The sequence below is a fragment of the Chiroxiphia lanceolata genome, chromosome 25 (assembly GCF_009829145.1).
Source record: "Chiroxiphia lanceolata isolate bChiLan1 chromosome 25, bChiLan1.pri, whole genome shotgun sequence".
Taxonomy (NCBI): Eukaryota; Metazoa; Chordata; class Aves; order Passeriformes; family Pipridae; genus Chiroxiphia; species Chiroxiphia lanceolata.
In genome coordinates this window covers 3,496,023-3,519,420 of record NC_045661.1, presented here as the reverse complement: position 1 = coordinate 3,519,420, position 23,398 = coordinate 3,496,023, and the positions used below count along the sequence as shown (strand labels likewise).

The 23,398-nt window shown below is 46.8% G+C and overlaps 1 protein-coding gene across 5 annotated transcripts in view; it reads left to right on the top strand.

Moving 5' to 3' along the window:
• The window catches only part of KCND3 (potassium voltage-gated channel subfamily D member 3), a 140,682-nt gene extending 117,664 nt beyond the window's left edge, over window positions 1-23,018 (top strand). For 4 of the 5 annotated variants that reach the window (XM_032710528.1, XM_032710526.1, XM_032710527.1 and 1 more), the window contains exons 4-8: window positions 2,089-2,190; window positions 10,251-10,343; window positions 13,009-13,065; window positions 13,985-14,232; window positions 16,991-23,018. In XM_032710528.1, coding sequence (XP_032566419.1) covers window positions 2,089-2,190; window positions 10,251-10,343; window positions 13,009-13,065; window positions 13,985-14,232; window positions 16,991-17,195 — 705 coding nt within the window. In that variant the 3' untranslated portion in view covers window positions 17,196-23,018. The remainder of the gene's footprint in view (window positions 1-2,088; window positions 2,191-10,250; window positions 10,344-13,008; window positions 13,066-13,984; window positions 14,233-16,990) is intronic. The other variant, XM_032710530.1, reaches the window with a different exon arrangement.
• The last annotated feature ends 380 nt before the right edge of the window (window positions 23,019-23,398 follow it).

Below are 23,398 nucleotides of genomic sequence, written 5' to 3'. Positions count from 1 at the left end.
TGTTTCAAAAAGAAAAAGAGAGCAGACCTCAGAAATGAACCAGCTTCAGTCCACATGGAGTACAGCTATTAATATTTGATCCCCTGCTAGCCTGGAGGCAAAGGGAATAATGTTCATTACAACAGCCTGAGACTGAATCCACTTGAACAATTGACTGAACTGGAGGTGAGGAGGAAACCTTTGCTGCTACAAGTGAGCTGAGCTGGGCTACTCTGGCAATTCCTCCAGCAGAGGAGCTGATGTTTGGTCAAGCACAGAAAAAAAAGGGAATTTTTGGGAGTGGCCCTCAGAGCCTCCCTGTAAAGGTCATAATTGCATCCAAAATCCAGTCTTAAGATCACTGAGAAAAGTAAGGAACAGAGACACAAAGGCATATACCTGCATATAGAAGAAATAATTACATTTCCATTAAATTACCAGGAACAGACAGGCAATGGCACTTCAGTGGAAAATGGAATATCCTTCAGTCCCTTATCCCCTGCTCTCTCCCCCTAATCCATAGGAGCCTCTATGGATTTTTGGATTACAGCCTCAGGCCAGTCTTACTCAGGACCTAAAGCAACGCAGCAGTGTGGGAAAATTTTCAGAGAAAACTGAAGCTCCAATTTCACTTTCTTGTTGGATTCCCAGTCTAAATCTTGCAAATACAACCCGTGCCCCTTTCTCAGGGTGACCAGATTGGCCCCAGCCCAGAGATTTCACTCTCAGATGCTGGTTAGGAGCCTCAGCATTAAAATGGGACAGTGAAATCTAGGTGAAGTATAGAAAATAAAGTCAATTTTCGATGTCCCCATTTTAGGGGGGGGTCAAAAGACGACCTATTTTTCAGACTGGTCATAGCCTGTGTCACCCAGTTAAAGCTGCAAACTGGTCCCCTGGGCACGTCTTTGCCTGGGAAATTGTCTGCTTGAGCAGAAGGCCTCGAGGTTAAAGAAATCTTTCAACTATTGAAGGCCAGAGTCACTCACAGGAATAAAGCTCCTGGAATGACAGTGCTCCTTGGACCCACTGCAGATACTTTATTCTTCCTACAGTGTCTACCCATTAGCACCTCTAATTAGAAGGCAAAATCACGAGCTCCATGTTATTTAAGGGATTATGCAGCATTTTAAAACTACAGCACAATGTAATTATTTTTTAATAGCCGCAGCTATTTCATGTATTTACTTTTAATGGTGTTTGAGTCATAAATTAACTGTAGAAAAAGGCAAATCAGCACTTGACAGAGGAGCAGGCAGCAACTGGGGGAAAAAGAAATGAAATGCTAAAAGGAATGATCAAAAATTATCAAAAAGGAAGAGGGCATTAATTTTTCTTGTTTGCTTTGTTCTGGGCTGCCTTTTATCATCTAACTTTTCCCCCTGGAGATCCAGAAGGTCAGGGATGAATAAACACGAGGAGATTTGAATGCCTGTGTTGTTGCAGAGTGACTTCTGTCAGTTGTTAAGAGATGTGTATTTCTGGGCAGTTTTATATTATCAGACAGTAAAGTTAATAAACTAACACTGCCCAGTGACAACAGAGATGCAAGAGAACAGAGCTGGAAGATGAAGAGAGGACTAAACAACCAAGCACATTAGGGGGAAGGTGAGCCAGGAAAAAAAAACATGTGCTCAGTGCTAAACCACCCAAAATCATCCTTGTCCAAGACCTGTGACCCTTTCTCAGAGTGGCCAGATTGGACCTTTGCCCCAGCACAGAGATTTCACTCTCAGATGCTGATTAGGAGCCTCAGCATTAAAATGGGACAATAAAATCTGGGTGAAGTATAGAAAATAAAGTCAAAATCATCCCGGTCCAAGACAAGGCTCACCCCAAAAAATTACAGTGAACTTTTGAAAGGGTAAAAAAAAAACCTCTGCAGCAGCTCATTTGTCATCTCTGGAAAGGTTTTTAACCCTCTGTGGCAGCTGAAGTGCTTCGGGTCCTGCAGACAGACCCGTGCTGGCTGTTCCAGCAGCACCTCAGCCCCTCTACGACCCCAGGCAGAGTGAGAACCTGACACTTCCTTCCTCCTGCTCCTGTCCTGGCAATGCCCATCCCTCAGTGTGTCCCAAATCCTAACTTTGCTGTCTCCCTCCCCCACAGAAAGCCCGGCTCGCCCGGATCCGCGTGGCCAAAACCGGCAGCTCCAACGCGTACCTGCACAGCAAACGCAACGGCCTCCTCAACGAAGCCCTGGAGCTCACGGTGAGTGGGGATGTGCCACCTCCTGCCCCAGACTTCCCCAAAGTTCCTCATTCCCACTCCTCTCCCGGGGGTCCCTTCCCTTTCTCTCTCTCTCGTTGCCGCTTAATTGCTCGTTATCCAGCGGGGCGGCCTCGCACGTGGGATGGCACTGGTGAGGCCACCCCTGGAGTGCTGTGTCCAGTTCTGGGCCCCTCAGCTCAGGAAGGACATTGAGGGGCTGGAGCAGGTCCAGAGAAGAGCAACGAGGCTGGGGAAGGGACTGGAGCACAAGTGCTGTGAGGAGAGGCTGAGGGAGCTGGGGTTGTTCAGCCTGGAGAAGAGGAGGCTCAGGGGAGACCTCCTCACTCTCTGCAACTCCCTGACAGGAGGGGGGAGCCGGGGGGGGGGGTTGGTCTCTTTTCCCAGGCAACCATCAGCAAGACAAGAGGGCTCGGGCTTCAGCTGTGCCAGGGGAGGTTTAGGTTGGAGATTAGAAAGAATTTCTTTGCAGAGAGGGTGCTCAGCCATTGGAATGGGCTGCCCAGGGAAGTGGTGGATTCTCCATCCCTGGAGGTTTTTAAGATGAGACTGGATGTGGCATCAGTGCCATGGGCTGGGAACCACAGCGGGGTTGGATCAAGGGTTGGACTGGATGATCTCGGAGGTCCCTTCCAACCCAGCTGATTCTATGGTGTGGGAGCACAGCTGGAATCCAGCTGGATGGCAGGGAAAAGCTCCTGTGGGCTCCTCCTCGAGCTAGAACAGGATCTGGCTTTCCAGCAAACGAGCACAGTTCCCTCTAATCCTTCTGGTGGTTTCCACAGCCCGGGCTCTGCCCACACCCCTCCCTTCCAGCACAGCCATTTGTTTTCTAAGAACACAACATGGGCTACCTGGTCATCTCCAACAGGACAGGAGAACATTCCCTAGCTCCTGATTGAGGCAGCTGGGTGGTGGGTTTATTTTTAAAGGTCCCTGGCTGTTCAGGAGGAGGGAAGCTCTGAGTGTGTCAGGTTGCTCAGCAGACCCAGCGAACACGAGGCGAGGTTATCACGTTAAGCCTGATCCACACCAGAGCAGGTATTAGCACATTTCATGGATTTCACTCCAAATAAAATCAGCCTTCCATGCATGTGGGGAGCAGAGAGAAGATGAAGGATGTTTAATTGAGCCACCAGAGCTGCCTAGCAGTCGTTCATGGATCCTTACTTGGGGTCTAATCCTTCATAAAATGTGATTTTCCCCGGTACGTCCTTGCATTTGTGTCCAGAGAAAGGGAACAGAGTGGGGAAGGGTCTGGAGAGCAAGTTCTGCTGAGGGAGCTGGGGGGGCTCAGCCTGGAGAAAAGGAGGCTCAGGGGGGACCTTCTCGCTCTCTGCAACTCCCTGACAGGAGGGGGGAGCCGGGGGGGGGTCAGGCTCTGGTCACAGGGAACAAGGGACAGGAGGAGGGGAAACGACCTCAAGCTGTGCCAGGGGAGGGTCAGGTTGGACATCAGGAGGAATTTCCTCCTGGAAAGGGTGGTCAGGCCTTGGAAGGGGCTGCCCAGGGAGGTGGTGGAGTCCCCATCCCTGCAGGTGTCCAAGGAAGGACTGGATGTGACCCTCAGTGCTCTGGGCTGGGGGACAAGGTGGGGATGAGTCAAATGCCGGACTCGGTCCTGGAGGTCTTTTCCAACCTTAACGATTCCATAAAAACCAAAGCTGAAAACCCTTTTCAGTTCATGGTGAAAGCTGCTCCCCAAAGCCCTGAGCCCACTCCCAGCCCAGTTTGGTGGGCACAGCACAGGGAAGTCGTGCAGCACCTTGTTTTCCACATGGGAAGGTGCTCAGAGCACACTGGGATACAGAAGCTTGGCCCTTTACAACTGGAATCCTTTTCTCAAGTGACTCTGCAAAAGCACTTCACACGAAGCACAGATTTGGAAGGTGGGGGGCCCAGATCAGTTGCTCTTCTCCCCTCCAGAACAAGTTTGATCCTTCTGGCTACACATCCAACGTTGTCTCCTGCTCTGTGAATGGCAGCAACACCCGAAAAAACCTGTTTCTTGAACCATATGTTGCTGTTGAGCAGCTCAAGAGAAGTTTCTTTATCAAGTAAAGACCAGGCAGGCTGGTCACACCTATTCCAGAACCTCATCCCCACCCAGGAAAAGCTCAGGGAAACCAACTCTGCTGGGATTCTGCTTTTTCACTACCCAGAAACAGGCAAAAAAATTTGACTAAAAATTGAAAATTTCCTTTTAAGCTTTAGGTTTCTGGTTTTTTTTAAAAAAAATGCCAGGAGATCTTAGCAGGGACACTCGGTTTGCACTTGATCTTCCAGCCTGTCATCCCACCAAGAACCTCCTCACTTCTCTTGTCAACCAAAACTCCCTGCCAAGACCACTCAGGGAAGAGCAGCTGACTCACCAATGCTTAAAGTCCAAAATGCAGGAGAGGTTGAGAGAAATATTTGGCTCAACGGGCTCATTTCTTGGCACCTGCCCAAAAATCAGCGGGAAAGGGATTGTTTTGTTGGCTACAAAGCTCCTGTAGACACAGGAACTAAAACAAAAACATTCCTAAAGAGGTTCTAGAGGATTTTTTTTACCCATTAATAACTAAATTTATATATATAGTAACACCTAGAGCAGATTTTTGCAGGGTTTTCTGGGTGTAACTTGCTTTCTGGTGGGTTTATAGCTCTAAATCAGAGTCATGGGGTGGTTTGGGTTGGAAGGGACCTAAAGATGACCTGGTTTCAACCCCCTGCATTGGGCAGGGAATCTGGAAGGTTGAAATGCTAACATGACTCCCCCACAGCCCCATAAGATCCACAAATCCCACTCTGAAAAGCACTGAATACTGTGTACATTGGTATTAACACTCTAAGAAAATATCCCCACCTGAAGGAACTCCCTGTTGAAATAGTCAAAGAATTATGTGACATGTGGGAATATAATGTTTTTAATTCACTAAATTACTAAATTTTTATTAATTTATTAAAACAAGAAACTTGCCAAAGCCATGCCTGGCACCTGCACAACCACCAGGAAATGGTCTTTGACTACCTGAGGACCTGAATCAAAACCCAACACGTCTCTCCCACCCCAGGTAGTGGCATTAATTAATTACAGGACTGCAGAACATCCTCTCTTTACATGACCATTTTAACTCCACGAGGCAGGATTTCATGTCCTTTCATTTCATGGCAGGAGAACAAACCATTCTGAAGGGTACAAAATGTGAATGACAGCCTAGTCTAGACAGCCAAATTTTTTAAGCTGTAAAAATATGAAGGAATGTGACTCCTGCAGTTGCTATATTTAGGCACCAAAATATTATCTCCATACTGTGCATATTTGTCAGTCAAATTAGGATCAAACTGCTTCAGTGGTCAGGTGCACATCCCATTTTGACACCTTGCCCGGGATTCTTGCTCACAGTAATGGGCTGCACATGGCCAGATTGCCTTAGGGCTGGTTTGTCACCCAGCAGCAATTCCAACTGCAATTACTCTGTGGCCACGAGCAGATATTATCACTTCCATCAGCAGCAATCCCACATGTGTTATTGTTTTACAAGGGCCCAGCACATTGCCTGGCACTCTGACACTCGGAGGGGTCACGAAGCAACTGCCCCACGACGTAGCCTGGCTGTGGCTCTGCAGTCAAACTAATAAATTGGAAAATAAGGACTGTTCAGGGTTCCAGAACGTGTGCCAGAATGTCCTTTCATTAGCACCAGAATGAATGCACTGACACCATCTTCCCAGGGAACAGCACGTCTCCAGCCCGTGGCCTCCTATCAAAGCAAAGAAAGAGGGAGGAAAAGGATTCATCCAAGGACAGCAGCAGGAAGGAGATCTGCTTCCAGCAAGAATACAGGCTCTTGCTTCCCAAACATGTGGATTTGTGGCATTTGCCATCTAGACACGAAGTACTCAGACTGTTTGCTTCTCATTTAGAGATTTTATTTTTTTTTTTCCAGTGGGCTTTATGTCAAATGTGCTCAAGGGATGGGTGAGCTCCTTCCCATGGCAGCAGCCTACATATCCTCTTAGCACTAATCTCCTTGTACAGCCAGCTGAAATTCCCTTTTAGCTGAAGTGCTGGGAGCTGTATATCCCGGGAACAGGAGGTTTGTGAGGTCTTGTGCCTTTTCACAAGCAGAACCTGCTTAGCCATAGATAAGCCTTGGAGCTGCTCCCATGGGCAGGGACAGTCCAACCCCTGAACCAGCTCATCTGGGTTCACCAGGGCCCAATTCTGTGTGATGGAGCACTTAAAGAGAGGCAGAGTGGAAGTATTTTGGATTTCAGTGTGTCTCAGCCTCCCTCCAGGCAACCAGCAGTTCACTGAATGTCTTCCAAGAACAAACTGAATGGCAGCTGGCATCAAATCCCTGCAAAACTGGCATCCCAGCTCCAAAAGCAAACCATCCCCTCTCCTCCCCCCCAGCTCCTCCATTCCAGCCAGCCTCTCCTAATGAAGACACAGATTTTGTTTGCCTGCAGTACCACTAATGCAACCTCTGTAGGTTCATTGCCCTCAACAGAGCTGTCAAAATGCCCAGTTTCTGTGATGTTGGCACTACCACTGTCCTAGGGCAGGACTTCCAGCAGATCTCATGCCTGATTTCCACTTAGGATGGGCTCAGTGGTTGCCTGCTCTTTGTTTCTGGAAACACTGAGCTGACTGAAAACAAAAAATCCAGAAGGAAGATAAGGTACAAGTCACAATATTCCACGTTATTCCTGGTCACTGCCCTTGAATGACACATCCCTTGAGCCATTTCCCTCAGTGACAAACCCAGCCTTGGGATGGAAGGCACAGGGAGAGGCTGAGCTGTGCTACCAACAGTCAACAATTGGCTTGAGTCTCCTGCCAGAGGTATCAAAGCTCAATCTTTGCTCTCAGATCCCATTTAGATTTCCTCTCGAGCAAATCCTCATAAAAAAAGGATACTGTTTGCAAGATGTGCTCTTCCCCTCTCCTTTTCCAGTGTTTTAGTGCAGCATCCTATCTGCTTTAGGGCTTCCAAGGACCTCCATGGGAAACATTCCAGCCCAGCCTCCAGCAGAGTCAGTGCTCTCAGCAGGTACCAACAGGACCTGCTGGGTGTGTTACCTCACCAGGAGGATTGTTAAGAAGAAAAATGGAACTGATTTTTTTTTTTTTCTTTTGGGCCACTTCTAAAAATACTTCTGGGAATGTCATCTTCCAAAACAACAACAACAACAACAAAAAAATCCATAACCTGCCTAAGATGCATTCCCCCAGGAATCTATTAATTCTGTGTACAGTAAGTCAGCTTCCTTAATGCACCACTTCAGCTGTGTTTTGGCATCTGTCAGAGACAGAGTTATTCCTTCACTTAAGGATCACAGCACCAGCCTGGAAATGGCATCCAGGAGAAGCATTTGCAGTGAATCACCGGGACACAGGGGTGTGTTTAAAAGCAGTGCTTCAACCAGAGATGGATTTGACCCCCTTGGGAGCTACAGGCAATGTCTTGGCACTTCTGACAAGATGTTCTGCCGTGTCTCCCATCCCACCCGTTTCCTCTCTTGAACAGCCAGATATTGCTGCTTCGTGGCTGAGCAGAAATTCAAGCCATGCACAGCCACTTCAGGATTTTGGCATCACACAAAACACCAGGCACCCTTTACTTGGGGAAAGCAGGAAAACGTTTTACAACACCTAATTGCTATTTTAATGCACGTCATTGTTTTTGAAAATGCCAGTCCTCAAAGACACACACAGATTAAAGTGTGATGAAATCACAGGGAGCTTCAAGACCAGGAACTTAAGTAGTAGTAGTAAGAGAATATCCTTAAAAAACCATATCTTAAATCTGCCACCACACAACAGAGAAAGGGAGAAAAATACTTCTGGCTCTCCCATAGCACAGAAACTCTCAAGGCAACCCCATTTGCTACTTCTCCTTTCATTTCTGAGGGGTATCTGACCATCAGATCACAAGGGAAGTAACATGCTATGCTTTGAGAAACATAAGCATCCGATTCATTGATACAGTGCAGAAATCAAAAATACAGAGCCCTGGCTTTCTCCCCCCACACCAATTCAGTCAACTAAATTGGGCTATTGCTGCTTTGATGAGTGCTTGAGACAAAGCTTTCCATGTGAGCTAAACACCACTGAACTCGAGTTCCCAACCTCTCATCCACTTCTATTCCAGAGGTTTCAAGCAGCTCAAGCCCCTCAGCTTAACAGGAGCAGAGAGACCAGGCTGAGACCTGGAGCTTATCCCCACCACTAAGAACTCTGCAGCCTGAGCTGTTCCTCCCCAAATCACCACACACACACACATACCTGGTGCAGAAGCCAAGAGCAGAACAGCAGAAGTGCTCCAAAAAGTCCTTCCCACCCAGAGCCATGCAAACCAAAAGCAGGTTATTCTCCTCCGACTCTTCTTATGTTTTCCTGGGTGGAGCCACTCCTTTTAACAGCTTTTCAAGCTAAATGCTCTCAGCTGTGCCCAATTGCTCCCCAAAAGGCACAGGCTGCCTAAACACACCTGCTTTGATTTAGTTCATGAATTTGTTGCCCCCATTTCAGCAGTTTGAGGGCACAGGGGAAGGTGGGGAGAGCTGGTTCCCACTTGTCCAGGATTCCTGTGCAATGAGCCAAGGATGTGGATGGTGAGGCCTCTGGACCAGGCTCTCCTTGTCCTGGTTTTGTGCTAAGTGATGCCCAGAGGGTTGCAGGTCACTTTGCAGGACTCCTGGGTGCTGTGTTACTAAAACACAAATCACAGGCAGCCCTGCTGCTGAGAGCCATAATCCATCAGAATCTAATGCAGATGGGACCTTTCCTTCTGCCAAGGAACTGCTGCCACATTTCAGGTGAGCATTAACCCTCTGCCTCTGCTGCACGAGGCTTCTTAGTGAATTCTTCCCTCTGGTGACCAGTGACAGGCTGGAGCTGTGCCAGGGGAGGTTTAGGTTGGATATTAGGAAAAAGTTCTGCCCCCAGAGGGTGGTTGGGCACTGAACAGGCTCCCCAGGGCAGTGGGTACAGCACCAAACCTGCCAGAGCTCAAGGAGTGTTTGGACAACGTTCCTGGGAACAGGGTGGGATTTTGGGGTGTCCTGTGCAGGGCCAGGAGTTGGGCTGGATGATCCTTGTGGGTCCCTTCCAGCTCAGGATAGTCTATGATTCTAGGTATGTTTGAACAGGATAATTTGTATATATAAACTCTTCCACTCATAGTGTCTGCCTATTCCTCCCTTCTCCCTCCCTGTCAGAGAGGGCTTGGCCACAGGAGGAGTTACACACATTCAGTTTGCATCAAACCCTCTCCCAGGACCTGCTATAACCCCTCAACAAGAACCAGACACCCCAAAAACACCCCCGTTTTAATACACTGTGTATTTGCCACTGTGTGGCAAACAATTGGTGATGTGCATGAAGAGGACAGACAGATCAGGGATTCCTGTCTCTGCAAACAGCACTAGAGTCCAAAACATGAAGCCCAGGTTCACATTTTCTGCTCCCACGTGCAGCTGTGGCTCAGGAGGGTTTGGCAAATAACACACCCAAGTTCCAAGGGGCCCAGCACTGCACAGCCCTGAAGGTCAGGCAGAGCCAGGCTTTAGCTCAGAGAAGGCAGGACAGCTTGTGTTCTGTCTCCTAACACAGCCCAGGGTTCAGGGTACATCTGCTGGCATTCAAAGGTCACGTCAAGCTTAGAAGCCTTAATGCATTTTGGAGAAATACAACAGCACAGGTTCTTTTTCTCTTTATATTCTGGCTCCTGAGCCTTGACATCATATGCCAGCAGTCCTCCCCACATCTCCTCCCCAGCTGTGGAATACCTGGAAACACACAGGTTTGGAATCCAACCTGAGCTCCTCACCTCAGTTTACAACCCAAATCATTAAGAAAAAAAAAAAAAAAAAAAAAGAGGAAAACTCTAAGAGACAGGAGAAAAACCTGAGAGCTGGCAACACGGAAAATGTTATCTTTACCCCTCTGAAAGCTCATGCTGGGACTGGTATTTCTGTTTGTTTTCATGGTTTTACACCTGGTTTGGGTTTTGTTTCTCCCCCCCACCCCTCTTTTTGTGGCTGTTCAGGGATCCACCGAAGAGGAACAGCACATGACTAAAGGCACCTCCTTAATCGAAAGCCAACACCACCATCTGCTGCACTGCCTGGAAAAAACAACCGTAAGTACCAACACGATCCCTCCACCCCGCCCAGGTCTGTGTGCCTGGCTCGGGCTTCCCATGGATAAAGTGCCCACGGAATGCTCTGAGGTGGCCCTTGGTCAGACACACCCAGGACACCCCCACCCGTGCCAGAGGGGCTGGTGCTAAAGCTCCTGATATTCTAAAGCACTTCTATTTCCTTGTCTTGTTGAAGTAATAAAAATGATCCCTGTGCAAAGGGATAAAGTTGGGATTATCTGCTGCTCCTCAGGCACCTGCACAAAGTCAGCAGCAGGTTGCTCAGTCGAGGTCACCTGAAGGCAAAGAAGTTTTCAGCACAGAATTAGGGAGGTCCCAGAAAAAAACAAGTTTCATTTCTTCAGTGTTTCTGAAAGAGAACTAAACTTGCATTTGTCCTGTACTGTCAGTCACACATCCTATCCACCCCTCATTTGTGCTAATTAGCAATAGAGGACAGTTCTGCTGCCTCAAAGAGGAAGAAGATGCTGATGGTGACTCCAAACCCCAGCCTGGTCACCAGTGCCAAGAGGCTGGAAAGAAAATAACCTTTAGCCCATGGGATGGCTCAGAGCAGATGAACTCTGTCAGTGGGTTTAAAGGTTGCACATACCTTTTCTCATTTCAGCCTGGTTACAGGGGCAGGTAATTTATCTCAAAGCCAGCCAAGCAGTTTCTCCAGCATGACTTTTCTGTTTGCATCGTGCAAGGTGTTGGCAGTGAGAGCTTTTGTTTTTTATTATTAAGTGATTGTGTATGCAGAAGTCTCTGGGAACGTTTCAGATGTTTATTTGGTACATATGTTTCGCTTCCAGGTTTATATAGAAGGTTCTGCAGAAAAGGAACACATTATCTATCCCATGATTCATTCTAGAGAGAATGAAGCGAGGTTAACACTTGAAATATTCATGCCTTTTTCTATCTGCATCCATCATCAAACGTACTTTTGGTTTTTTTGACTTGCCAGAGCTTTCTTTTAAGATAAATCACCTTCACTTCCATAGTTTGGTTTGTGCTGGAATAACACCACTTAGGCCTCAGAGATACACTGGAAGAAGATGCTGATTAATCACAGTGACCTCTGAGCCCAACGAGCTCTAAAGGTCACCGAGGACAGTGAACTGATTCTTCCTGTATCAATGACTACTGAATTTGTTTTATAAGACTCATCTTGCCTTTAATCTCGACCAAAAATTTTTGGATGTTACATAACCAGCAGATATTTCACAGCCTGACTCTTCAGTTCAGAGCTTTCTGCTCGAAACCTTCATTACTACGACCCGTGTTCCACAAAAACCCTCCCACCTGAGGACCTGAGCAAAAGTGGGTGAAGCAAAGCAGAGCTGACAGCCCTGCCTGCAGGGTCTGCCCTTGCAAGGCCTGATTTGATAAAGGCTTTTGGAAATTCTGACCCCTGCACAGCCCAGGTGAACCTCCCTGGGCTCTGCAGGAGTTGCTCCATCACTAATGAGCCTGGAGAGCGCTGGAAGCACCGTGGCCAAAGTGGACCCTAATTTGGGGATGCAGGGTAATTTGTACCCTGATGCCTGGCTGGATCTGCCTAACAAAGGTTTGATTGCCTCCAGCACACAAACCTGCTCAGGCATTGAAAACGTTCCAAATGTTGCTCTTCTCAGCTGAGAATGGCACTAACAGCAATACTTGAATTTTGATTAAAACCCGGAGAGAGAATCTGCACAACGTTTAATGTGTTTTCCCCCTGCATTTTTCAGCACCAAATCACACTGCAAGTTCGGGTTCTGGCCTGGAAATTATCAATCCAAATAGTTCAATGGCTTTGTGTGGAAATTCTGTAGCTCACATAATCTATTAAAACACTGTGCAACAGTTCTCCTCCCCAAAATTGAAATCGTAGTAAAAGCATTTTTAAACGCTGAAGAGTCATTTTGTGACCAAGTTGCAGGAATGGAATGAGGAATGTACCATGGTTGCAAACTTGTTTCAATGGGCAATTCACCTTTCCTTAGACTAGAGAGGACTCTCAAAGTACCTGATTTATTGACATGGTGTCTGGGCTGTCACCAGCACACACTTACAGCTGAATGGCTGTGAATGGCTCACAAATCTGCTGTGTCAGATGACAAAGTGACCCTGGAGTACTTGTAGCTGCCACGACAGAGATTACTTTGTCATATTAACACAACAGATGGAGTTTGTTCAAACAAAAGGAGGTTTTTCCTCTCCTTCCAACTCCCGGATTGAGCATGGACATTCACAGGCCACGTTTTTCTCCAAGTGCTGAGTGCCTCGAACCCAGTCCTTCAACCCAAACCTTTCTGCTGTGTTTTCACAGAGCAGTGATCAAACCCCACACCCATTAGCAAAGCAATTCCAACTCTTGGCTTGTGAATCAGCAGCTGAAACTTTGTTTTCCTTCGCCTTCAGCTCTGAAAAGATCAAAGTCATAACGTTGTGATGGGTTTTGTTCTGTTTCCAAGAACACAACACTCAAAAGCTCCAGAAGGAAGGAACAAAAGGGGGTCTGATTCAGGCAAGGTTTGGTGAAGAGAAGGTCCTGTTGCCCATTCAAACTTGAGTGAGCTGGAATGCTGAGGCAAGAGATGCAGTGCTGGGACTAAACTTCTGAATGCTGGAATGGACAATCAATTGTGTTTTTATCTTTTGTTGGCATGTTGTCCCGTAGGGATTGTCCTATCTTGTGGATGATCCCCTGTTATCTGTACGAACTTCCACCATCAAGGTATTTCCTTTTTAATTCGATCTGTTTTCTCTATGGTCTCTGTGACATGTCTGCAGAGTGTTTGCTGGTTTTCTCGTTCTTGGTCTTGTACTTGGGAGTTTGTGCACGTGGCTCCCTTTGGTTCTCCAGTGCTCTTGTTTCCTGTGAGAGTTGTTAGTTGTTCTGATGGAATCTGATGGCTGCCTTCAGCATGGTTGCTTTTGTCTCCTATCCTTTTTAGGGACTGGATAAAGTCTGTTCTCTAGAACTACCTGGGTGTTCATGTACACACATACGAGTCCTTTCTTCCAGGATTTCTTGTTCCTTAGCAAAATAACTCTTTCCAGAGTCAGCTTTCTGAATTTCCTTTCCCTACCCACTTCCCACTCTCACCTGCCATGTTTATTCCATTCATCTAAGGCACTGCAGGGATGCTTTGAACCCAACAGCCACATCCTGCAGTTAAGTTTTACGTCCAGGTGGGCATCCAAATAAAACACAATCCTGCCCCAAGCATAAAAAAAAAAGGGAGATGAACTCCTCCATGTGTCATTCCAGGATTTTTGAAGTGTAGACACAAAAACGGAAGGAAATTCAACCACAAGAGATTAACCACCTCAGACTATGTAAGCAAGGCAGCACTGACAGACCCCTCCTGTTCCCCTGCTGGAACAGGAGAGCAAAATCTCCTTGTGGTTGCAGTGAGGGCAGAATCGTTTTGAGATCAGAATCATTTTAAGATCTTTTTAAAGATCATTTTAAAATCTTTTTGAGACCTGCCCAGTGCAGATATCTCCAGGCACAGAGGCAGAGGGCCCAGGGGCTGACACCCCCCACCAGCCCAGCCCGAGGTGCCGTCGCACACAAGCCGCTGTTGGGCCAAAGCCGTCGGTGCCACCAGAGAGTGACAACCCTGTTCTTTTCCCCCCCTCCCCGCCAGAACCACGAGTTCATAGATGAGCAGATGTTCGAGCAGAACTGCATGGAGAGCTCGATGCAGAACTACCCTTCCTCTCGGAGCCCCTCCCTGTCCAGCCACCACGGACTGACCACCTCGTGCTGCTCCCGCCGCAACAAGAAGACCACTCACCTTCCCAACTCCAGCGTCCCGGCCACGCGCCTGCGCAGCATGCAGGAGCTCAGCACCATCCACATCCAGTGCAGCGAGCAGCCCTCCCTCACAACAAGGTACAGTGCCACCCTCAGGGGTGCCTCAACCACCTGGAGGGTCATCAGGACTCTTCTCCAGCCAGGGACAGGGCGCTGGTGATGGGAGCGGTTTTGTTTCCCTCCTGCTTGTGATGACCCCAGGACAGCAGCTCCAAGCTGTTCCTGGAAGAACCAGGTCTAAGCCAGGCTCTAGTGCAGCTCTTGGGCTGGATTTTAGGGACAGGTTTTTCCCCCAGAGGGTGGTTGGGCACTGAACAGGCTCCCCAGGGCAGTGGGCACGGCCCCAAGGCTGCCAGAGCTCCAGGAGTGTTTGGACAACACTCCCAGGGACAGGGGGGGATTTTGGGGTGTCCTGTGCAGGGCCAGGAGTTGGGCTGGATGATCCTTGTGGGTCCCTTCCAGCTCAGGATATTCTATGATTCTAAGTATGTTTGAATAGGATAATTTGTATATATAATCTCTTCCATTCATATTGTCTGCCTGTTCCTCCCTTCTCCCTCCCTGTGACAGGCTGGAGCTGTGCCAGGAGAGGTTTAGGTTGGATATTAGGGAAAAGTTCTTCCCCCAGAGGGTGGTTGGGCACTGAACAGGCTCCCCAGGGCAGTGGGCACAGCACCAAGGCTGCCAGAGCTCAAGGAGTGTTTGCACAACACTCCCAGGGACAGGGGGGGATTTTGGGGTGCCCTGTGCAGGGCCAGGAGTTGGACTCAATCCTTGTGGGTCCTTTCCAGCTCAGGATATTCTGTGATTCTTCTCTGGGTGTAGATTGGATGTAGAAATATGAATTCCAAGTGACACCTGCCTAGGATGTTCTCAGGGCACAGGCAGGAGCAGCTCCCAGGCGTGGGACACTCACCAAAGCTGGCCCAGGACCAGCTCCCAGATGGTCCAGCACTTCCAAACCTTTCCTGGGAGCAGGCAAACCCAATGGGTTAATAGTGCCTGTCAGCAAACACTGTTAGAGAGCTGCACACACTGATGTGGCCCCCAGGGACACTCACTCCACTGATTTTCATTGTCCAACAGTCTAAATTGCAACTCTAAGCGTCACTGGGAAACAAATAAGGAGGAATTTCACAGTGCTGTCTTAGCAGCCCCCACCTAAAAAGCCATAAATGACACAGGTGAATTGTCCCTGAATAGAAAACTTTGAAAATTCCATTTTATGCATAACTTGCTGGGAAAAAATCATTTATTCACCGTATCGTTCTTGCAAACATTAAATTACTTTCTAAATCCCTCTCAGCCCATTAAGTTTCTTGTGCACCAGAGCTGGTTTTGAACTTCCCATTCTTCTTCTCCCCACTCCTATCAAAGGGATGTAGGAACTGAAACAAAGCTGCCTTTAGGGCAGCAAGCGATTACTTTGTGCCAGAAGGGCATTTCAGAGCATGAATTATGAATGAATAAGCACAAAACAAGTCTCCAGCTATTTCACTTTCAATATGACAATATTTTAAACCAGCACCTGAAGCAGTAATTTCGTGGAATGTCAACTATTCTGCCTGTTTCAGTGGGTGCTAAATCAGACGCCTGTGATATTTTAAATGTCAACGTTTATTTCCCTTGCTTACCAAACTGTGGAAGAACAGAGAGAGAGAGGAAAAAAAAAAGCTTCTAAGTTGTTTTTCGTGTGGAATGCAGCTAACTGGGTGTACTGGTTAGCACTGGCAGAACCACCCAGGCCCTAAAAGTGCCCCACTCTTGTGCCTGAGGCATCCAGGGAGCACAGAAAGGGTTCTGCTGTTCTTGGGATGCTTGAGAGATCAAAACCCGTCCTCTTGGTGAGTCAGCCTGAGATAACAACAGCAAGAGCTTTCCAACTGGGAGCTTTACATCCTGAAAGGACAGACCTTGTGTTTAAAATGCACATGTTGGGCTGGTAATAGCAGACTCCTGTAGCTGTGCAGATGCACAGAAACCAACCTATCATTTTCCCTCTGTAATTAATTATAGGATGCAATTGATGCAGATCTAATAAGAATGCTCCCAGCTGCCAGATCCTTGAAACTACTGCAGAGACAGGCAGAAAAAAAAATAGAAAAGATCAAGGGACAGTGAATTTGAAAGAGGTATTTGAAATGCAAGGAAGACAACATCTTCCTCAGAAAGAACTACCTGTGCTGTGAAATGATGCAGTACACAGGGCAATGTATTTAGATGTCCTCTTAAATAAACTACAATTATGCAAGAAAGAAATGGAAACAGAACAATTTGCTCTGTGAAAAACTGCGTCCTAACCAAGGGGAATATTACCAAAGCTTAGTGACATCTGGGCAGACATAAAGGGTTTCTTGCAGGAAGGGGGTGGGGAGGGACCATTTCAGTGGAGTCTTCTGAATATTCCATAGAATCACAGAATCGTTGAATCATAGAATCACAGAATCAGCTGGGTTGGAAGGGACCTCCAAGATCATCAAGTCCAACCCTTGATCCAACCCCGCTGTGGTTCCCAGCCCATGGCACTGATGCCACATCCAGTCTCAGCTTAAAAACCTCCAGGGATGGAGAATCCACCCCTTCCCTGGGCAGCCCATTCCAATGGCTGAGCACCCTCTCTGCAAAGAAATTCTTCCCAATATCCAACCTAAACCTCCCCTGGCACAACTTGAGACTGAGCCCTCTTGTCTTGCTGATCCTTACCTGGGAGAAGAGACCAACCTAAACCTCCCCTCCAGGATATTTCTTGTCGGGGGGGTGGGGGGGAAAAACCAACCAACCAACCAACCAAATAAAAAACAACAAATCAAGCCAAGCACTTAAATTTGTTTTCTAGCCGTTCCAGCCTCAACATGAAGTCAGATGACGGGCTGAGACCGAACTGCAAAGCTGCCCAGATCACCACAGCCATCATCAGCATCCCCACCCCGCCCGCCCTCACCCCCGAGGGCGAGAGCAGACCCACCCCCGGCAGCCCCGGGCACTCCACGAACATTCCCACCCCCAGCACGGCCAACATCGTCAAGGTCTCCGCCTTGTAAGACGTCTCCCGAGGCTGGAAGTCCGGCGGCCCCCTCTCCCCTCCGCACCTCCGACGCTCCTTTCGTGCTGCAGACTCGTGCCTGGATGGACCGACCCCGACGTTCTGTCCCCGGACCCGCGGTGGAGGCACCTTCCTTCGGACAGGGACTGAGGAAGGATTCCTGGGAGAGGAAGAGGGTGGTCGGAGGAAAAAACAAACAAACAAACAAAAAAAAAACCCTCCCGGAGGGGAAGAACCATCGTGGCAACAAAGAGAGTCAATAAAGCAAACGGGAATATAACACTGTGTATCGCAGCACCTTTTTAAAGGTTTTTAATGGATAATATTTATTCACGAGGAAATGACTGAAAAGGTGAAAAAAAAAACAATGGATTTTGTGAATTTTTTTTTTTTCTTCGTTCGTTCGTTTCTTCTTCATGGAGCAAGAACCTTTAAACCGACCAAAATTTCACATTTCTTGTTTTTGTTTTTGTTTTTTTTTCTTTTATAGGAAAAGATTTAGGCAAAAAGAAGCCACCTGTCACAGAGATCTCTCTCCATTCCTCTGTGTGTGTATGTGTGTGTGAGTGTGTGCAGCAGGAAAACACTGAATTCCAAAGGGCAGAGCACGTTCCCATGATTGGGAAACACAGGAATGTGTCAGCACACACATGTGCACACACACACACACACACACCCCTCTCTCACCCTGGATGGCATTTCTTTATTTAGACAATTTTGTACCCGCCTTTTAAGTCAATACAGTGCAATTGCAAACAGTGTGTTTGTCTGCTAATTATTGTCTGTGAAAACATATTTGTGGAGAAAAAAACTAAACGACAAAACAAACCAACAAAAAAAAAACCAACAAAAAAAAAAAAAAAAGAAAAAAAAAAGACAGGCTTTAGTAGAGTTTTAGTCCCACATGGGTATCTGCTTTCTATTTTTGTTATCACTTACTTGTAAGAGTGTGACTAGACTACGGTTCTGTATTTTTAAAAAGGAAAAAAAAAAAAAAAGGTAGGATTCTTTTTTAATACTGTGCACACAAATGGCAAAGAATGAAAGCACTGAACTCAACTGCATCAAGCATTCATAAGTCTAACAGAGGTTTCTTGTAATGTATGCCCATGCTTTTTAATTTTTGGGTTCTATGTAGAAATTTCTTTGCTAGCACTGGACCTACAACCCACTGTAAATAGTAGCCAAATAATGTCTGGATTTATACTTGATAATAATTAACCCCAGAGCCAAATATCTTGCATGGACAGAGAGGTATTTGGCTTTTTCACAGTCTTAGGGCTCCAGTTGTCTCAGCAGTGGCTTCTGGGTTGCACTGATTTTGGGGATAGATGAGCAGTTTTAGTTCTCCAGGCTCAGCCCAGGATCTGATGAGAAGGGGGAGCAGTACTGGAGTGTGGAAAACACCTGATAACGTGTGCTACAGAGACAGCATTTTCTTTTCACAGCCCTACCCTTAGTTTGGGAAAAGTCTAATCCTGGACTTCTAAACCAGCCAAAAACTGAGGAGCACTGGGTGGTGCTGCCAAGAGGCTCATCCTTCTGACCAAGCTGTGGCCAGTCCTACCCCCTGAGATCCTTCTAGGAATGACTTATTGTGAGGAAACACAGGGACCTGAAACACAACTGGGTTTGCCCCCCACGTGAGCAACTCTTTTCTCCCCTCCCAAGGGGGAGATCCGTGGTGTGAGCCACGAAGGGCAGAGTGAGGAACATCATCACCCCCCTTCCCACTCGTTTGATCCCTGTGCTCGTGCCCAAACCTCCTCAGTGACCCCACGAAGGGTGAGGCACCACCCCCCAAAACAGCTTGTAGAGAAGGAGGAAAGACAACCAGTGTCCTGTTCTGAGCAGGGCTTTCACCAACACCAGGGTTAAAAGAACAACTCAAAGCACGTCTGAGGCTGATCCAGCAAAGGGATGACCTTCTTTTTAACATCTGCCCCGACCTCTCCTGGTGTAATATTTACAGCCACATCCACATCCACATATAAATAACCCCAGACACACACACACATGTATAGATAATTCATAGAGCTCCAGGCTGACTCACATAGGAGCTGACAACCTGCTTTGGTAGCACTGCTGCTTGTCTGTAGAGTGGACTTGATGGCTGATGCATTAACCCAATGCCCTCCTTAGAATCCTACAACATCCCAGGAATACTAGAATTATGGCTAAGCCTCCAGTAGCTGCACCAGCTCCTACTCATTTATCCCAGTGCTGCAATATGTTCCCCAAAAACTATGTTTAATGATTAAAACGCTCTTGCCTTTTGCTGCTTCCTGTAGGAGGTTGTACTGCAGTTAATCTTACCATTATTGAGGTTTTTTTCTCAGTGTTTTAATTTAATCTTTGCTTTAATTCCATTAACTGTCATCATCTGCACCCTCACCCTTGTAGATCAGAGGCCTTGCTCTCCACCAACCTCCCACCTTGCAACCTCATTTATGCTGGCACAGAGTGAGGGTGAGATGTGCTGACAGGGCACAGGAATGAAAAAAATCACAGAGAATCAGGGATTCAACACGGATTCTTGGTGCTGCCTTCCTTATTCCCGATTTATCATGGATTTGTCACCTCTCTGCACCCATCTCTTTGTCTGTAAATTGTAGCAGCCCTCAGCCAAAGCACTCCTGGTGCTTTTAGTTGCTATCCATCAACAGGCTTTTGGGGGAAAAAAAATATATATAAAATTCAACATTTTTAAGAGGAAAAATAAAAAGTAAGGAGGAAAGCCAGCCCTAGGGGTTTCTGGGTGGCTGCTTGGGCTCAGCTTGTCAAGGCAGCCACGGCCTCTGCTCAAGAGGAATTGTTATCCTTGCTCAGAAATCTGTGGTTTGCCTCTTCTGCCATGAACTGGGCATAAAACCAGGCAAAATTAAGGGAATCTGAGCCCAGAGGAACAGGGCTAAAAATATTTTTAAAGGAGGCAATAGCTCCCTTTATCCCCGGAATTGAAGTAATGCTTCTGAAAGCGCTTGGAAATGTGCTCTGAAACCCCTCCTGCACTGCCCAAAACCAGCCCCATCCTCGTGGGGAGAGCACTGAAACAGCACAGACAGGGATCCATCACCACCAGTGCTTGGAAGGGTGCAACAGAGCATCCCTGGCAGGAAAACAGGGAAAAAGGGAAAGCCTTGGCAGAGCAGAGCCCGGGAACGGCACTGCAGCCACTTCTTCCCTCAATAAAGGGAGGGAAATCAGCCTCCCTAAACCACAGAGATCTTCACAATCTTCAAGTAGCAACTCATAAACCATTGCTGAGATAAGGCCAAGCCAATCCTGAAAATTCCTCAGCCAGGACTTTGCCTGGAGGGTGGGGACTGTTCTTTCCAGTGGTCCCAGTGCTGCCCAGTCTGACCAGTATCGCCCTCCCTGTCCCGGGGCCTGGCACATCCATGGATCCCAACCCAAAAACCAGCACCTCCCCCAGCAATCCTGGTCATTCCTGAGGCTCCTCCAGCTGTGGGCTCCCTCTGAGAGGAGAAGCATCCAGGAAAAGAGGCAGGTTCTAGAAAACAACCCTGTTGGCCAGACTGTCCACCAGGAGCGTGCTGGCAGATCATGTCCAAGCCTAATTCCTCACTTTTTATAGTTTTAGAAAAGTTTCTTGAGAGAAAAAAAAAAAAAAAAGAAGATAAAAATGGGTTCTTTGCACAAAAAGCAATATCAAAAATATCCAATTTTCTGAGCATTTCGTTTCCTTTCCAATGTTTTTTTCGGAGGGAAAAAAAAATATTTTCATGGACTTTCAGCACATTCTGTTCATAGATTTCCTCTCTTCCCACCTGGCATTGGGCTGCAAACAGGAGTCACACCCAAGTGCAGAGAATGATGAGAAATACCTTTCACATGTAGGCTTTGACTTCCATCTACTCCATCCAAAATCCACCTTTTGCTTTCATTTTCCTTAAAAATCTTAAGGACGCCCATAAAGAAGAGGCCACAGATAACACATCTTGGCACACAAAAATTCAAGGGTTATAAAATTTAATCTCTCCTCTGCTAGCACAGGATCCTTCACTGTGATATATGGCACTGCTCTTTTAGATTTAATTAGATTTCAAATTCTCCAAGGACTTCCTCTACTTCCCTGGGGAGCTTTTTCCAGAGTGACAGACCTCAATGCCAAGGATTTTTCTCCAGCTGTTCAGCCATAATTCTCTCCTTATTTTCTCCTCTCTTGCTGCCATTTGTACTCCCTTGCACCATTTAAATGATTCTCCTTTTCACAAGAGGAATATAAAACTTTCTACAGCAAATTCTTCTCCCAGAGACCACTTTTACCCGTTAAATAATTATCATTGTTAGAAGTTTCAGGGGAAAGATAACCTAAGTAACACACATGGCCTCAGTGTGGAATAAAGTTAATGGATAATTCAAAATACACCCTTCTTTAATTGGCCAGAAAGACTAAATTTAATCAGTGCCACTTGTTTAACCTAAAACTGTTGATAATAAACTGCAACCCAGCATTTATCCTTCTAGTTTAGGCAGCTTACACGAAAATCAGATTAATAACAGCTAAAGAAAGCAAAGTTTCTTCAAATATTTTGCTTCTTCAAGTAAAGAGGTTGCAAACATGTTGTATCTTACGTGCAGTATAAAGAAAATTCAGTAAATTATGTTTCATTCCTGTGCTGAAACATCCCTTGGATCCTGTCATGCTTTTCCATGTTGGACTAATGCAGAGTTACAAAGGGCTCATGGATGGCTGTGAATATCAGCAGCTTTGAACTGAAAACTTCATTCTGCTTTTGAATTTAGGCGAATTTCCCGTTTAATTTGCCCATCTGGTCTATCTTAATTGATTTTCTTTTCAATCACTTCTTTTTCTCCAACACTTCAAGCCAACTGCAGTAGATATGTGGCTTTAAAGCCACTAAAGGATTTTAGTCTTCACACTTGCCATAAACTCTTTAATAATTTTATCCTGTAAGAGCAAAGGGAAGGCAGGGAGCACATGGATCAGAGCCAGGAGACTGAGCATTGGGAATTCTGCTCCTGGTTGTCCTGATGAACCACTAAGAGACCCCGAAGAAGTCATTTCACCTCTCTGCCAATTATCCAACCCGTAGGGAAACCAACCCCTCCTCTTGCAATAAGTGGAGCCCAATTCATGACACCCCCAAAAATCCCCCAGGGAATTCTGCAGCCACAGGGAATTCTGCAGCCAGTGCCCCCAGAACTGCTGCTGGTGTTGGGGAAGCAAAACCTGTGCCGGGGAGGCTTCGGGTGGAACGGGAGACAGACCAGGTGACAAAGAGCTCGTGAAAAACCCCTTCCTGTGTTCTCAGTCAGGTCTGTTCCTTTGTGTGTATCCGTGTGCACGTGTTCCTTTCCCTTTTGGGTTCAATTAGTGCTAGTCCAGGACTCTCAGCTGGCTGGGGGGGAAGGCACCACCCACACTGAGGGCTCCTCTCCCTTCTGGTGCCACTCCAACCAGGAGCTCCCACCCTGGGCCAGTGGAGCATCCTCCACACTGGTGTGATGGTCTCTTTTTGATAAACCAGTCTGGCATTCCAGTGGTGTTTTCTTTAGGAGTTTTATGTTCTGAGAAGCTCTCAACCTTTATTATTTTCTATTTTCATACTCTGAGTGGGCTTTGCTTACAGAGGACAGATCCGAACTGTACTGTACACAGCTGCAGGTAGCTTCATTTGAGAACAACTTTCTAGAAGAAACCAAGTTTCCTGTTGTCTTCTTTTGGAATTGTAGTGCATATGTTGAAACTTGTATATCATTTACAGTATTGAGTCTTGTGCCACTGCTGTACCTGATGTATCCAATCCGGATTAAACAGAGTATGTGCCACAAATACCAACATGATGCTGGAGATTTCTTCTGAAAAAAAAATACAAACCAAATCCTGGGAGGTTCTTTCGGAGAACTTTGGGTGTTTAACTGAGTCAAGTTGCATTTAAACACTAATTTAATGAAAACACTGAGCTGTCACAGCAGAGCAATAATGCAGACACTGAAGTGAAACCTCTCCTTTTGGACGTTTAGGGTTGCAAAAAAATTTGTCTTGGAGGCAAAATCATCAAACTCCGCCAACAAAATCGAGGTGAAACCCCTCCCTGGGGTAATTTGTGATGCAAAGGGAGTAAGGCAGGAAAAAAGTAGAGAAAGAAAAATACTTCTAACAAGATCTATTAATATTAATAATTAATAAGAGCATGTATTATGCCTTTCTTT